Genomic DNA, 17,069 nt, shown 5'->3' on the forward strand with positions numbered 1-17,069 from the left:
TCAAAACTGAATTATTTGAGTGCATTTGTAAATTTAATTTCAAGTTGTTACTCATTTACTGTTATTATTAAATGAAAATATGTTTTAGCAATATAATATTACATATGTAGAAAACGTATTTTTTTTATTTAATAGTTTAAGTATCTGTTTGAGTGTTTATTTAATTCAACTCACATTAACATTGTAAGGATTGCCAGTGAGCCTCAAATCTCTCTGGTACATGTGCCGGTCCCACCGACTGTGTAGGGAACGTCTGAAATGCTGTGTACATAACACTTTGTTAAAGAATTTACATTTTACATACTGAAATATAGTAATTAAATATTGATTAAGCTACCTATGTAGTCTACTAATATATTAACTAAAGTAAGAGTTTTTAATAACTTAGCATGTAAAAAATTTATCAATGCAGTAATATACATTATAATGCTATTGATGTTTGTGTTACAGTTTTAGTCTATAATCACTAAATACCTGGATGAACATGTAATACTTGGGAATATCTATTAAGAATATAAGCACATACCCCATAAGATAATTTCATTGTTATAATCAACACTATCACCGTTATAGTATACCTTCCTGTTTAACATTTGACATTACATGAAAATATTATTTACATTTGTCAATTCAATTTTATCCCGTAGTGGTTATCTAATAAGGGAGATATCGAAACTTACATTGCCCAAAGTCAAATTGTGAATATGATATAAGCCCCAACCCGGTACTCCAAAGGCCGCCGTCACGATCATAAAGGAAGGAATAATTTCATACCACATTTTAGCAAATTAACTTAGAAGTTAACTTTATTTTTATAATGTAAAAGTTCAATGGTAGATACTAGATAGGCAACTTTTATGATAGAACGTCATGTGTCAAAATAGTTTTGGCAGTAATTCGATACAGATTGCGCTTTCAAAATGGATACAGATTAGTATTAGGTACTAAGATACTTTTATATTGCTTATATATTATAAAAAGCTTTTTTAAATTATTGTATATAATAAAAGTACAAGATAAACAAACCTATTTTTAAATTTGCATAATATATCATATACAATTTACGTCAATTGTTATGTCATGTAGGTGTCAAATCTTCTATTGATGTTTTATCTGTAATCTGTACACTGAAATATATCAGGTAGTATACGGTCATCAAAAATGGCAGACGTACCGATCGATTGTGAATTCCCTGTTTGGGGATTAATGCCTAAAAGAGAAACAGGGGTCGTCTCATTTTTAAATAAATATCCTGAATATGATGGCAGGAACACAGTTATTGCGATATTAGACTCAGGTGTGGATCCCGCCGCAGAGGGTCTTAAGGTAAATTTTGGCTTGTCATGGTTTGTTTAGTTGCAGTTTTTTCGATAATTCTTAATGACGAATTGCATTTAACTTATAATTACGTAGGTTACAAGTACAGGAGAGACTAAAGTTATCGAGAGGTATGACTGCAGCGGCTGTGGTGATGTGGATACTAGCACAGTGGTGAAAAAGGTTGTGGATGGATACATAACCGGCATTACTGGACGTAAACTAAAGGTAACTATAACAAAATATATTAACCAGGCTCTGCTGCAATCCTCTATTTTCACATCTCAAGTTCCTTGCACTCTTTTTCGATCAAAGTCACAAGGTCATTGACTTTGTCAATTTACAGCTGTTTTGTGTCATTTTTTTCTTACCTAAAATGTTGCTATGTTGATATTTGATGAAAGGAATTATTTTTAGTTTTAAAAAATTGTATCACCTTGAGATTATCATCTTTATCTAAGTATAAAATGTCATATTTAATTTGCATATTTATTTGCACTTTACGAGTTAAGACATTATTTTTTAATCAAGAGTATTTGCTATATTAATAATTGATGTTAAAATTAAATTAATCTCAATAAATTCATATTTTTATCAAAAACATAATTTTCAAATGATAGATACATCATTTTGTTTATTTTGTTCTAGATTCCAGAAACATGGGACAATCCTAAGGGTGAATGGCGTATAGGTGTTGTTTATCCTTTTAGTTTATATCCAACTAAGGTGAAGGAAAGGATCCAAGAGCATCGTAAGGAACACGTGTGGGATGTTGGCCAGAAGCCAGCTATGGCTAAGGCCACCAAAGATTTGCAGGATTTCGAAAATGAAGTTTGTAAGTATAATGTATTTTAACTGATTACTTTCAAAAAAAGTGATATGTTGGAAACCAGTACTTTTGTTTTTGCGTTTCAGACACAAAAAAGTAAAAAATTTAGATCAGCAGTTCTCAATTTAATTTTGGAAATTGAAACATGTGACGGAACCCTTCAATAAAACAATTTTTTTTTTTTTAATACTTTTATATTGTTCATTCTCAATTTTTTTTTCATTCTTTCTTTTAAATTCTTGATATATTTTTGTTAAGTTTTTTAAAGATATCAGCCATAACAGAAAGTCGCTCCGACAAAACGGCTCCCGTTTTCGCTATGAGAGGCGAATCGTGGTGTATTTTACACATCTTGTCCTCACCGATCTCCGCCTCGCTTAGCCGCCGTTCACCGCGGCATGTTCATGAACAGGGCATAAGTATCGAGGCTGAAGTGTTTTATAAAAGTCGCCGAAACTAAAGTAGAAATACAGAAAAAGCTGTAAACTGTGTCGACTTTACGTTTTTACATATTAGAGCCATAAATAGCTTGTTTACAGCTCAAGCGTCTAATGTTACAGGCGACTTTTATCCAAACTGCTCGCTCACGAGTGGGGGCGTAATAAGCTTGTACGAGGCGACTAGTTCGGCTGTAGTCGATTCCCGAGATACGCCGCTTCAGGACTGTTGATATTTTCTTTCAACTCTTGCAGGACCCCTACAGGGATATCGCTTGGAGTACGGCTGCTTTAGATGATACTACAAGTTATATTGTCTCCTGGTGTTAATGTCAATATGTAATGTTTGCAGCTTCAAAAACCACCTTGAGTCAAGAGGAGAAGCAAGCGAAGGAAGAGTTGGAAGCCAGAGTTGAGGTGTTGAAGGAACTCGACAAGAAATACACAGACGTCGGGCCCACGTACGACTGTGTGTTGTGGCACGACGGAACGGTTTGGAGGTAGGAGGATGTACAGGGTGATGGGTATATACAGAGGCAGGGAAGATATGGACATGGAGAGAAACAATAATCTATTAAGGAATAATACAGGGTGTTCAATTTGTGACTAGTTTGTTCATAGTCTTTGTTTGTGCGATACCTATACGATGTTGTAAAAATCATTCAGTATGATAATTTTCATAAAAAAAAAACTATATATATATATTATATATATGTATATTTGTGATTTTCCCGTGTCAGAGCGTGCATCGACACGTCCGAGGAGGGAGACTTGTCTTCGGGCGTCCTGCTGGGCGAGTACAGCGCGACGCAGGAACACGCTCACCTCACGCCGCTGGACGAGATGACGGTCAGTGTGAACGTTCACAACGACGGAGACACGCTCGAGGTAGTCGGCATGTGTTGTGAGTATAGCGATACTATTCATTTACCGAGCTAAAATACTTGTCCTCTATAAAGAGTTTTCATAAAGTCTGTGTGGCATGTTGCGGTGTCTATAACTTTTTTAAATATGAAGAAACGTGAAAACGTAGTTGATTAAATATAGACCACGACCGTAAATTTTTATATATATATTGTAGAGCTGAATTTTTTTCTAAATGTAATATTTTCAATAATTTCTCATACATTAATGTACATTGACCATTTTTCAGCGACTCACGGCACACACGTGGCGGCCATAGCGGCGGGGTACTTCCCCGACGACCCCGACCGGAACGGGGTGGCGCCGGGTGCCAAGATTATATCGCTCACGATAGGAGACAGTCGCCTGGGGTCCATGGAGACGGGCACGGCGCTGGTGCGGGCCTGCGTCAAGGTCATGGAGCTGGCGGCGAGGACGAAGGTGGACGTCATCAACATGAGCTACGGGGAACACGCGCACTGGTCCAACGCGGGGTACTCACGCATACATACATGTAGATACAGTCACTGGTCAGACTCGACTACGAGCGACGTTTGGCCCATCTCATAATACTTCAAATAAATCTCATCCAGCTTGTGTTTGAGGAATTACAGCACGACTATTTTAAATTCTTATAATATGCAGTCGAAATTAAAATTAAATTCAAACTGAATATATAATAATCCGTTTAATGTAATAACTCCTGGACTGACGCGATGTCATTTAGACAGCCATCGGCTTAAACCGTTGCGTGTACCGTGTGGTGTTGTGTGAAGTCCTTATAATAGTATTTGGTCAGTCGTGTGGGGGAGATCATCAGTATGGTGGTGAACAAGTACGGCGTGTCGTGGGTGGTGTCCGGCGGCAACCACGGCCCCGCGCTCGCCACGGTCGGCGCGCCGCCTGACATCGCGCAACCCATACTCATAGGTATACATACATATATATATATATATATTACTAATTTTCGCCCGCGACTTCGTCCGCGTAAATTTCAGAATTAGTTATATATAGCTTTTACCCGTGACTTCGTCCGCATTGAATAGTTTTTTTGTATAGTAGAAAACCTGAGCTGTACTTTTTTGTACGCATGTTTGAATTGTGCTGAGATGGGATGAGGCCATACTAAGTGTGATTGTCATAGGTTAGGTTTTAAGAAGAAGATAGGTTACGGCAATACATTTTTATTTATGATATTTTTTGTTTTTCCTTCCTTGGCCAGAAAAGTATTTTTTCCCATGGGAATGCGTTGTTTTCTCGCGGTCAAAAGTAACTCATGTCCTTTCTTAAGTCTCAAACTATCTCCTTACCAAATTTCATTTAAATCTGTTCAGTAGTTTAGGCGTAAAAGCGATCGGCCGTCCCGAATGTTCCCATGGGAATGCGCCATTTTCTCGGGGTAAAAAGTAGCCTATGTCCTTTCTCGGGTATCAAAATATCTCCATACCAAATTTCGTGCAAATTGTTTCAATAGTTTAGGCGTGATTGAGTAACAGACAGGCAGACAGAGTTACTTTCGCATTTATAATATTAAGTATTTATAAATAAAAAAATTTTTTACAAATTAATCATTCCTAATAAAGTGTCTTAATACAAAGTTTCCCTGTTACAGCTTTAAAACTGACGAATTTACATACGAACAGTCATCCCCTCTTTTTACCCATTGTTCCCCATTTTTTGCGATAAAAAGTAGCCTATGTTCTTTCGTTTATGAATACGACGCGAATGCTGAATAACGTTTCTCCCGACTGACCTGTGAAACGGTTGGAGTGATTTTGACAGCTCTTCAACTGGCCAGAGCCGGCGACATGAGAGTGATATTTATATTAATATAAAACGATACGAGATCGTCAGTCGTGAGCGGCGCGGCTGGTTCAGTACTTGTGTGTCGTGTAGGCGTGGGCGCGTACGTGTCGTCCGAGATGATGTTGGCGGCGTACTCCATGCGGGCGCGCGGCTCGCCCGGCGCCTTCAGCTGGAGCAGCCGCGGGCCCTGCAGCGACGGCGCGCTCGGCATCTCCGTCTGCGCACCCGGGGCTGCGCTCGCCTCCGTCGCCAGGTACACGCACACGCGCACACACACGCACACATTTACGCACACACTCACGCACACATTTACGGACACATTCACGCACACACACACGCACACATTTACGCACACACTCACGCACACATTTACGGACACATTCGCGCACACACACACGCACACATTTACGCACACACACGCACATGTATGACAATATAAGTGTGTGACCATTTGTCGTATGTCCCGTCCCAGGTTCACTCTGAGGAACTCCCAGCTCATGAACGGCACGTCCATGGCGGCGCCGCACGTGGCCGGGGCTGTCGGTGAGTCAGTTACACTAATACATTCAGCTCGAGTCGCTCGGCTACGGAGATCGGTTCAGAGGGACTGTACTGTGTCTGTACTGTTGTTATTGTAACAAAAAAAAACCGCTAGCGACATGTACAGCCCGTGTCTCGCGACATGCTACGTCTGCTATGAGACGATCCCGCGGCCACAGCGTGGAGTAAGGCCAGCCGTGTGAGCCACACCTCTGGAAAGTTTCATCAAAGTCAATCCATCTCGTCCCGCGAGACGGACACGAGCATGACTTCACCTACAAACTCCACACTCGGTCGTTTTACAACCTAGGCCGAGCGCGGAGACCGTGTGGTTGTGTGAGTGTATGTCTGTGTGTTCCAGCGGCCCTGATCTCGGGTCTGTCGTGCCGCGGCCTGCCTCACTCGCCCTACTCCATGAAGCGAGCGCTGGAGAACACGGCCACGTACTTAGAACACGTGGAGCCCTGGGCGCAGGGGGCCGGCTTGTTGAATATAGAGAAGGTAGAGTTGTACGGCGGGAGCGGCGCTCGTGACGTCAGGCGTAATGTATATTGTATATTGATAATGCTCAGGCGTTCGAGCACTTGGTGGAGCATCACGCGGCGGTGGAGCGTGACGTCACCTTCAATATAAAGTGCGGCGCCAACAACGCCAAGGGTATCTTCCTCCGTCCGCGGGCCGACGACCCGCCCCGGGACATCAGCATCACCGTGGAGCCGCAGTTCCTGGAGGACTTCCGAGACCAGAACAGTTAGTACACGACCACGTTATAATAGTGGCATACAAAAATATATACAGTAGAGTGTAGAACCATCACAGTAGACAGAACTCGCTATTGCAAACTTCGTACGTTAATACGAGAGTTGTCCTTAGGAAGGAAAATGAAGTGGCAATGTCAAGTGAATGGAGTGCTCGTTTGCTGCGGTATGTCGATTGAAATGTGTTGCAAAGTATGTACAGTCTGTTGATAAACTAAAACTATTCAGACATATGTTAGTGCACGGCGCCGGCCGGACGCCGCCGCTGCCGTAGCGTGTTGTAGTGAGACAGTACTCTCGTTATTAATGACGTGCGCGCCGCGCGCCGGCTGCCGTCCGCCCGATACAAAAAAAGTGTATAGCGTTACGATATCAGAGCGGGCGGTGATGGAGCGCCAGTTGTCGTTCGAGGTCCGCCTGGCGCTGACGGCGGCTCCGGCCTGGCTGCACGGGCCCAAGCACCTGCACCTGGCCGCGGCGCCCCGGGCCTTCGCCCTCAGGGTGCACACCGCGGACTTACCTCCGGGACCTCACTTCGCCAGGTATTACATTCAAACTTGCGTAAACACATAAGGTACTAGATTCATATTGTTCTCTACAGATTATACTGTAAAAGATTACTTTGAAAATTGTATAAGAAGTATCAGACCTCACCGTCAGAGATTCATCACGTTTTTCATTTTGTATGTTATGTATGTCACGTGCCCCCCCCCCACTCCCCTCAGTCATATCCAATAGTTGTCGATGAACAATGTATTTTGTCGTTTCAGTCTGAACGCGTACGACGTGTCGTGCGTGTCCAAGGGGCCGGTGTTCCGCGTGTCGGTGACGGTGCTGCAGCCTGAGCCGCTGGCAGGTCTGCCACACGAGCCCCACATACGACTGACGGACGTACTGTTCCGGCCCTCCGCCATCAAGAGACACATCATAGTAGGTCAGTCCTCGGTAGTGTTTATCACTAGTATCGATAGTTTTTGCACTAATCGATTTTTTTCTACAATATTTGAATTAGAACTGTGTGGTTTTGTGTTATCGTATAAGCCGTTCCTATATGTGTCTGTGTCCGTGTGACGTCACTCCGCAGTCCCGCCCGAGGCGTCGTGGGGCGTGGTCCGCTTGGTCCGTCGCGGCGGAGAGAGTTCGTCTCGGTTCCTGGTGCACGTGATGCAGCTCTCGCCGCGCCGCTCCTGCAGGGACCACGAGACGCACCGCATCATGACGCTCGGACCGCACGCTCCCGCGCAGGCGCCCTTCAGACTACTGGTATACAGATGACACGCACCCTGTACACGCGCCACAGACAGTATACTATGGTTCTCGAATAAAGAATTACTTTAAATGTGTGTCACTCCATTTCTGATGTCAGTATGTATGTCATCTTCACGGTGGACAGTTGACAGACAGACAACAAAAATGCACCCTTCATGTCATCTTTTTTTACTAGACATTTTTGTTACGTGAAAGTTAATAGTTTTGAAATATTTAACAGAAGAAGTACGCGATGCGTTTGTGCTATGTTCCAGGGCGGCGTGACGGTAGAGGTGGCGATCGCCAAGTACTGGGCGAACGCCGGAGACGTGCAAGTAGATTATACTATAGAGTTACACGGACTGAGGCCGGACTGCGGGCACCGGCTGACGCTGACCAGTGCAGCGCTGGGCAGCGTGCGGCTCACAGCGCTGAGGCCGCTTGATGTGCAGCCGACGGCGGTCCTCAAACACATCGAGCCCGTGTACAGGTCGGTGTTACTGACGGAGTGACGGGGCCTGTGACGTGTTCAGTTACGATAAAGCTGACTTGTGCGGAACGGCTCGTGGGAAGCGGCAGTCGTGTAAAACTATTGACCAAATATAATAACGTCCTATCTCTTAGTGTCCGAGAACTATTAGCGTATTAGTAAAGACAGCACTTTGAATGAACCTATGTTCGTGATGGAGGCATATCTTTAGATTGAGTAAAATGGACTCGGTCCCATCCAACTCCTGGGAAACATAATCTGCAGTCCGCACGCCAACTACGGATACGGTTGTTCTTTATCAAAATACCAGAATGTTTGTCGATAAAAATACACTCAAGAATTCCATCTCGTGGTCTCCGTACTTTTAATATAATACATGACATGTCTCAAAGCAGTTGGTTTCAATCCATTGAGTATTCTAAGACACAGTGTCTATATCCAGTGACCACTAACCGTTCCTCGCCAGGCCGTCCGAGTCCAAGCTGTGTTCCCTGACCGCGCGTGACGTCATCCCCCCCTCCAGGCAGATCTACCAGCTGCTGAACACGTATACCTTCAATATACCTAAAGCTACCGAAGTGAGTTGTGGAAAATATTTAAAATACTAATATAAAAATACTAATTGCCATCGTTTGGAAATAAAGATATGTTAAGAATAGTAATTCCCATGCATTTATTTGTATTGGAGTCTCTGTGACCGTCTGGTGCAGGTGTCGCCCATGGTGCCGATGTTGTGTGACATGTTGTACGAGTCGGAGTTCGAGTCCCAGATGTGGATGCTGTACAACAGCTGCAAACAACTCGTGGCTGTAGGGGACGCCTACCCCTCGAAGGTATCTTCATAAACATCCTGTTTGCTCTACAAGTCTTCCGTACTTTATCACCTGTGCATGGAATATATTGATTTATTTATACTCTGTATCCAATTCGTACTAGCGATACGTAAGTTTGTGAAGATTCTTGGACGTTTCGCGCTTTTCCATACGATTACTACTTGACGGATCCTAATGAGACTTGCGATAATGTTGCGTAAACGACAACTAACATACAGCGGATGATTAATGCCTTGGTGTGGTTTTTATGAGAATACTGTAACGATTGTATGTGGCGTGAGGTCACGTGGGCCGTGCCACGAGCGTGTAAGCTATCTGTGGGAGATGACAGCGGGAGGTCCGGGGCGAAGTGTCCATTTTATTTCAATTTGATCTATTTTTGTCTATCGCTACTGGTCCTGGCGTTGTTAGTAATCAAGTCGTTGTTGGACTTCCTCAGCTTATTTTTATTTTGTCTAATATATTTATATATGTTATTAGTACTCAGCCAAGGTGGATAAGGGCGAGTACACACTCCGCCTGTCTATTCGTCACGAGAACCGCGCGCTGCTGGAGAGGCTCACCGAGCTGCCGGTCGTGGTGCAGCAGAGACTCGCGCAACCCATCACGCTGGACGTGTACAGCGACCAGCCACAGGTGAGACACACACACACACACGCACGGCTCGCTGTACGGATACATGATAAGTCACGTGAGTTCTGTTCTAGGCGTTGACGGGCGGGAAGAAGTTCACGTCGGCGTCTCTGGCCAGCGGCGATGTGCTGCCGCTGTACTTCGCGCCGCTCCCCGCTGATAAGTTAGTGTCGGCGTCTTTCATTATACCAAAATAACAAAAACCGTGAGTCACCGCCGCGATGGCCAACAGTGACGGTTTCTTGATGCCCCAGTAAAACTATTACGTAATTTAATTTTTCCACTCACCTTCCGTTTAGGTTTTGAAGTCTGAAAATTAGTTTTCATTAAACTAGATACGAGCACGCTCATCATCATTGGCCGCTCTTAATGATTCGGTTTCATCTTTTAAAAGCCATAATCTCTTCGGACGTTGTGTGATGTCGCCGACCTTGCTACTATACATGGCTATACATGGCTCCCTCCAGGATAAGTCGTTCGAACCTGTCCATCGGCGTGTCCCTGACGGGGACGGTGTCGTTCGTGAAGGACGAGCTGGGTCACAAGGTGGACGTGTACCCGCTCACAGTGACCCTACTGGACGGACCCCGTAGGACGATCAAGGACAACAGGAGACACGAGGACTACCACGACGCGCTTAGAGAGTTCACCGTGGGCTGGATGACCAAGATGGGTAAGTAAGTGGGAGGGGGGGGATAGAGCTCAAAGTATGATGGTTTTAACGTGCACCACTCGTTCCGCAGAGGGAGAAAAGTTGGACCAGGTGTACGAAGAAATATTAGAAAAATTCCCGAACTTCATTGGAGCTCACGTCGCTTACATGAACAGTCTGGACTCCCCGACAGACCCCAAGAGGTAGGGACTGACTGTATGAGACGAGGTCTTCATCGCTGGCAGGCGAGTTAATAATATTACAAAGAAAATAAATATGATATGTTTTCCAGGTTACCGAATACAGAAGACGGCACGAACGGACTGAAACCGGCTCAGGACGAACAGATCATAAGCATCGCTGACAAGGTGACGTATGACGTGCAGGGGATGGGCGGTAGGGGAAGGTAGTGGGGGACGTTGATGAATGCTTAGATAAATACTCATTAATACCTGGTCGAAAACTCATTTCAGTACTTGCGTTTATTGTTTTAGTACTTGTCGTTTCAGTTGAAAACCTGAAATAATATAAGTGAGTGACGTGTGTGTGTGTCGCAGGTCATCAAGAGTATAGACCAGGATAAGTTACTGGCGCACCTGGGGACGAAGAACGACATGCGAGCTGACTCCAACAAGATAAAACAGTGAGTGGGGATAACATCTGAGGGATGTCGCTGACTGTTCCGAGCGATGACTTATACAGCTTATGAGCTGCGAACCACTGCATTATTTGGTAACTCAATGAAGCTGTTTCTTATTGCCATGTCATATAAATCTCATCGTATCTCATCACAGAGAGTTCGACCGTCAGCGCGGCTACCTGATCGAAGCGCTGTGCCGTCGCGGCTCCGCCATGTGTCGCCTGGGGCGGTCGATCTCCGCCCTGCACGAGAACGCGAACACCTTACTGAAGTTCACGGAGCTGAGCGAGCCGCGCGCGCTCCAGTACGGCCTTTGGCACTGGACCGCCTTGGAGCAGTGGGGGCGCGCCATGAGGCTGTGGCTGAGGGTGCACGACGAGCGACCCTCGCGGGAGGTGGACCAGCGAGCCGCGCGCGCCGCCCGGGCGCTGGGCTGGGGACACGTGGCCGCACACCTCGCCGCCGCCGCGCCGCACAAGCACGCCGCACACTACCGCCCCTTCTGACCGCACACGCCGGCGATTCTTATTTCTTTATATAGCTAATGTTAATGACCTCATTAGAGTTGCGCGTCCGAGACGCCGCACGTAAACCACAAGCCAGGGACGGGGACCATGAGCCGCTGTGAGGGGGTGCTTTGGTGCATTTATAATAATTATTCTATGTCGCATGTGTTCCTGATGTCCCGCCCTCCCCCTCCCCCTGCCCCTCTCCATTTCTCCGTCGTACTCTGTAGTAGTCTAGTTGATCTTACCCCTCGTTTCCTTCTAACGCTAACGATCGCCAATACGTGGAGGACTCTTTCGCTTGCCGCGTGCTTTATGTCTTAGTACAAGCGCCCACGGCCGCCGCCCGCTGGGTGTCCTTCAGTACACGAGCTGTAAGGATCCAGTAGGGATGTGTATGAACCTCTTATGTCAATATGAATTTTATTAAAGTTTTTTTTACTAATATCCGAGGTGACGGTCCTGTCCATGTTGTGTTCTCACTACCGTCCTCGTCCTCCCTCTCCCTCCTCCTGTCTATTATCACAGCCGAGGTGCTATAGGTCGCGATTCTCGTTCCTTTCATATTTTCCTCTTTAGTTTGTTCCTCTTTTAGTACAAGTGACGTTTATCTGTAAGATAAAATATCGAACCCCTATATTATGTTAATATTTTCAATCGTCCTCGTAATATTTGTTCGTGTCTTCTACCTGTATTCTGTCGTAAGTGCTATTTGTCGTCGAGTCATGTCGTGTCGTGTCGTCAGTCGTGTCGTGTCGTGTCGTGTCGTGTCGTGTCAGCCGGTCCGCGCTCTTCTATCATGATGAAATATTTTAATGACTCTTTAGTTAAGATGAATAAATATTTGTGACAACTCGTTGACTTTCATTTATTAATTCAAAAAGAAATGGAAGTTTGTGACTGAAGCAACAGAGAAGAACATTGAAATATATTGATCATGTGACAATATGGACGAATTATCTGAAAATAGATTAGTGTATCTTAAAAACAGTATGACATGCAGCAGCAGGCTGCGCGAGGGTTGGAAGAAAAATAATACGGAGACGTGTTTCATTCTGGACTAATACATAATGTTATAATTTATAATATTTTGACTTAAAATATCGGAGAGGCTCCTCAGTTCCAATCCCTTATTCAACACTAATTCCTGTCGCCGTACCACGACTACTCCGAGCGCACACGAACCGTCATATGTAGCTATTATCCTCATTCTCATCCACTAGCCAAGCTCTATACAAGCAAACCCCTATCAATTATTTAATCTTCCTCTTGCCCATACTTTTAATTTTCTAGTAATTCCCCCTTCCATCCAACATTGTCTGTTTTAAATATTCTTAACAATACAACAAAATTATTTCAATAAAGTTGTAAAACCGTCAGTTCGTCAGTGAATTTATTTTTGGTGAGCCTTCTTGTTTTCTCGTCTTTTGGTGTCTTATCTTGTGTAACACAGACGCGAAGAGATTTTTCTTTATTTTTTTAATTTAGATAACCTCAAAAACTATATCAATGCCAGTTCTGTACTGGTTAGTTCCGTGTTTATCTTTGAAGCTCTCTCTACATTTTCTGTCCAATTAAAAGAAACTAGTGTCACTATGTGTGGTTGCTATTACAATATCAGTTTTATTCGTCCCTTATGGATCTTATGTCATTAATCTATATATCCTAAAAATGTGACCAACATGATTTTTTTCATTTGTTTTTCTTTCCTTGCCTCTGAGAAGTTATCGAAGATACAGAAAAGTCTGTACGAAAACGATGTCCCGTGAATTACTTAGATCTTTTTAAAATTGAAAGTTAAATCCCTATCGGGATAAATACTCACGTTATTGAGAATCTCATTAGCTGGGCAATTACTAAAGCAGGGGAGAAGCGTTTAGATCCTAATTGATACCATCCCGCTGTTTAATCTTTAATCCCATAGAAATTTGCTCGATATTTCAAAAGCCGTAGTTCAGAAGATTTGAAACGACAATGCTTGTTGTCGATCACTGAGAAAATCATTACTTTCTAAGCATTCCATGAAGAGCTCGTTTACTTTATAATCCCGAATCTTGCAGATTATGGAGGTAATTAAAAATGGATGATAATTTACAAAATAGGCAAGGCTTCTCTTCTTGGACACAAGTACTATGTTTGCAAGCTTCTTAGATTTAGGCAAGATACCAATTATTAAAGAAAGGCGGTATAATAGTGTGAAAGCAGGAGACAACTCGGGTGTTCGTGTTTTCAGCACTGGTTGGAATATTATCCGTGCCACAAACGTCGTTCACGTTAGGACTACGTAGTAGGCAGAATTTTCTGGCAGAAGGCAGAAGTATCTGTTGTTTATTAGTAATTCGGATCTCTGTCATAGAGAAACCGGTGTCAGGTAAGCGAGGTGGTGCAATATCTCTAAGAGAAAAATTTGACGTGTGGCTGTATGGTCACACACGATCGGCATTCTTGTAGCTTCTTAGCGACAAGAAGAAATTCTGCTCCTCTTTCCCAACATAGTTAATCAGCTTATATGGACACATAGTCTTAATGATGTGCATTTAAATCTCCCAAAAACTCAGCTATGCTAAAGGATGCCTAAGTAGAGGCATATAAGCTACCAAACCTTAGATTGACATGAAATTCAAATATCCTTATCGTCTTGTAGTCACCGGTGTAATCGGTATACTTCGGTATAAACTATTTTGTCCACATCTGTGTCCGCCAGCATTCAGAGGGTAGAAAAAGATGACGGAGACGCTGACAACAGATGTCATTTTGGATATACACACATACCAAAGAGCGTTGAAGAATGTTATACCCAAGAGAGTAATGTGGATATGTAAGATACATCGCTTCCATAGAACATAAAATCTGATTCTTCGTCGAAACAAGCAAGTGCGGGTTACTAGTATCTAGATGGTCAGGGATTGCTAAGAGATTACAGTGCAAACTTCTGATTCTAGTGAGGTACATCTAGAAGGAGAGGAAGTGCAACCGCTGTAAATGTGTGTTTTAACTTTTTGTACTTCCTATATTTTCATTAACGTGAATATATTAAAATCAAAGATGGAATCGCTGTGCCAGCGGAGTCTTGACGTGGAGACAGAGTGTGCGATATCCGAAACCTCTCAAAGATGGCCATCAGGTGCTCTCATCCGGTCGCCAACCGAAATGTTGGAGACACGCTTCCAGATCGCGCTATCCACCATCGCCTAGCGCCCGACACAACGAAGATTCTGGTAATTCCAACTCTACTTATTACTAGGCAACTTTACACACTTGATCTAATGGGTGGTAACTATGCAATCGGCCGATGTAAGGGCCTCCCGCTGAGGAAGGTCGTGCAGGTATTTGGATACAATGAACAGGTTGGGTACTCTACGCTCTTTTATACTTGTCGCCTCGTGTATCAATATGTAATATTTTCTATTATTGTAATTAGTTTTTATTATCATTTGTGTCATCTGTTATGGACGTGTTCATTAATCTATGTATTTGATTGATCGTGACATCTGACACCGACAACCTCACTGTTAATAAAGCACATCAGAGACAGTTGACGTTCCTATTAACATGCCATTGCTTTGACGTTATTGATATTCAATCAATGCGCATCAAATTACACGGACCCAAAATATACCATTAACTATTAAACATTTGATAAGACTAAACACCCATCTACATTAGAACAATGTTATAAGCTTCTTTATCTTGTAGGTATCCATATAACGAGATGTAAATTTTTAGATCTCATTACATGTTACACATAAACTTTACATTTTATTTATAATTCTTTGCCGATTCCATTAAACGTAAATACTGTTTTATGGAAAAGAAAGAATAATAAAAGACACTTTAATATATTCTAAGTTTAGATTGACTATGTAAATTCCATTTATTTTTATTTGCCAGAGACGTTGCTCATTCCTATAAATATATTAATTCTTCTATTTCAGTGCGACTTTCATGAGTCTCGATCAATTTGGCGCGAAAATCACGTGCACGTGTAGGTGGCTAAAACAACACTGAAACTGGAACTAATTGCATACTGCTACCACATACGTTCACGTAAACTTGGGCAAACGCGAGATTACACAAATTGGGAATTGAAATTTGGAACTTTGTCAGGAATTTTTAAGGTCAGAAATTTGCGGTGTCAGATGTAAGAAAATTTAGTTTTCTTAGTTCCAACAGATAATATATAAACGTATCTATAATCTATATACAGATAGAACTTTATCGAGTTTTTTTTTACTTCTGTCAGAAACAGCCTTCATTAGGAAGCAGTTTAATTCCCAGAAACCCTGTGCTATTAAAGTCCTTATTTATTCCTTTATTTATTTTTAATATAAACATCAATAGGTCACACTTATTCTCGCATTAAAATGTAATTTGAAACTCGGAATATGTATTACAATCAGATTCCACAAGTACCCTCCTGTCTAACCTGTTAATATAAAAGTCATTAAAGGTCTATTACAGATCGAAATAAAATTCAAAATCTAAATCCAAACTTAATTTTCTTACAGTACGTGATCCTCGCTGTAAAAAATCCGAAATATTCATCACATGAACGTATTTGAATCTCGATTCTAGTTTGAACTGGAAATATGTTCGTTTGAAAAGTGACCGTCTAATATGCAACGTTTCTAGAATTCGGAATTAGGAAAGGAATAAAATATCAAAGTGCAAAATACATTTGAAATGACGTTTCAAAAATTACGAATAAGATGTCACGAGTGAGAATAATATCCGGATGACGTTCATAACCCTAAATAGAAGATATTTTTACAATAGATTTTATGAAATATACAAGACAATGTTTTTATATGAATACTATAAAATATGTCGGAATAGGAAGCACTTTGTCGTTTTTTAAAAGAGTGATCAGTTATGCTGAGCATAACGGGTGACACCTGATAATTTCAACTACCCTCAATGATTATTAGTTATTCAAATAATAAGAATTGCGCCAATATAATATATAAGATGTATGGTCGTTGTGGTCTAGAAGTTTAAGGGCCGCCTCTCATGCGCGGGTTCGAAACCCGTCAAATACCAATGTGATTTTTCCGAGTCACGAGTACTTTCTCAGAGTATTTGGACACTTCTGACAGACGGTGAAGCAAAAATCGTGAGGAAACCTGGACTTATAATCTAAAATTATAAGTGTGAAATCGCCAGTCCGCCTTGAGCAAGCGTGGTGATAATGTTCTAACCTTCTCCATGTGAGAAGAAGCCTTTGCTCAACAGTGGGCACCGATAGGCTGATGATGATGATGATAAGATTTTACCGAGTACTTATTTAATAACACTATGGTGTTCGGATTTACTTAGCGATTTATTGGACTATAATGACGGATACATATGAGAAACACTGTAAAGTCCCAGAAAGTATTTGTGCGTCGACTTCCAGACTAGACATATTCCTGTATTCGCGAAATTTAATGCGCGTTGGGAAACCAACATTCCCACAAACCATGTCATCAAGATCAACA

At 42.7% G+C, this 17,069-nt stretch overlaps 1 protein-coding gene across 1 annotated transcript; it reads left to right on the forward strand.

The window, feature by feature from the left end:
• Positions 1–1,131: 1,131 nt before the first annotated feature.
• On the forward strand, positions 1,132–12,445 carry LOC116777667 (tripeptidyl-peptidase 2). Its single transcript, XM_032671345.2, has 24 exons — positions 1,132–1,326; positions 1,414–1,545; positions 1,966–2,152; positions 2,936–3,083; positions 3,324–3,487; positions 3,737–3,980; positions 4,286–4,416; positions 5,383–5,545; positions 5,765–5,835; positions 6,194–6,333; positions 6,405–6,582; positions 6,967–7,132; positions 7,361–7,524; positions 7,675–7,853; positions 8,114–8,328; positions 8,795–8,906; positions 9,039–9,161; positions 9,642–9,797; positions 9,869–9,957; positions 10,262–10,467; positions 10,538–10,649; positions 10,739–10,814; positions 11,004–11,089; positions 11,241–12,445. Exons 1-24 carry the CDS (start codon positions 1,162–1,164, stop codon positions 11,590–11,592), a joined length of 3,759 nt encoding a protein of 1,252 aa, XP_032527236.2. The 5' UTR covers positions 1,132–1,161; the 3' UTR covers positions 11,593–12,445.
• The last annotated feature ends 4,624 nt before the right edge of the window (positions 12,446–17,069 follow it).

The sequence above is a fragment of the Danaus plexippus genome, chromosome 6 (assembly GCF_018135715.1).
Source record: "Danaus plexippus chromosome 6, MEX_DaPlex, whole genome shotgun sequence".
Lineage (NCBI taxonomy): Eukaryota > Metazoa > Arthropoda > Insecta > Lepidoptera > Nymphalidae > Danaus > Danaus plexippus.

Bases quoted from the DNA above. Each gene is read 5' to 3' on its own strand.
- LOC116777667 (XM_032671345.2), top strand. From the start codon at position 1,162: ATGGCAGACGTACCGATCGATTGTGAATTCCCTGTTTGGGGATTAATG. The intron at 3,084-3,323 runs GTAGGAGGATGT...TTCCCGTGTCAG, and splicing joins CACGACGGAACGGTTTGGAG to AGCGTGCATCGACACGTCCG. The intron at 4,417-5,382 runs GTATACATACAT...TGTGTCGTGTAG, and splicing joins CGCGCAACCCATACTCATAG to GCGTGGGCGCGTACGTGTCG.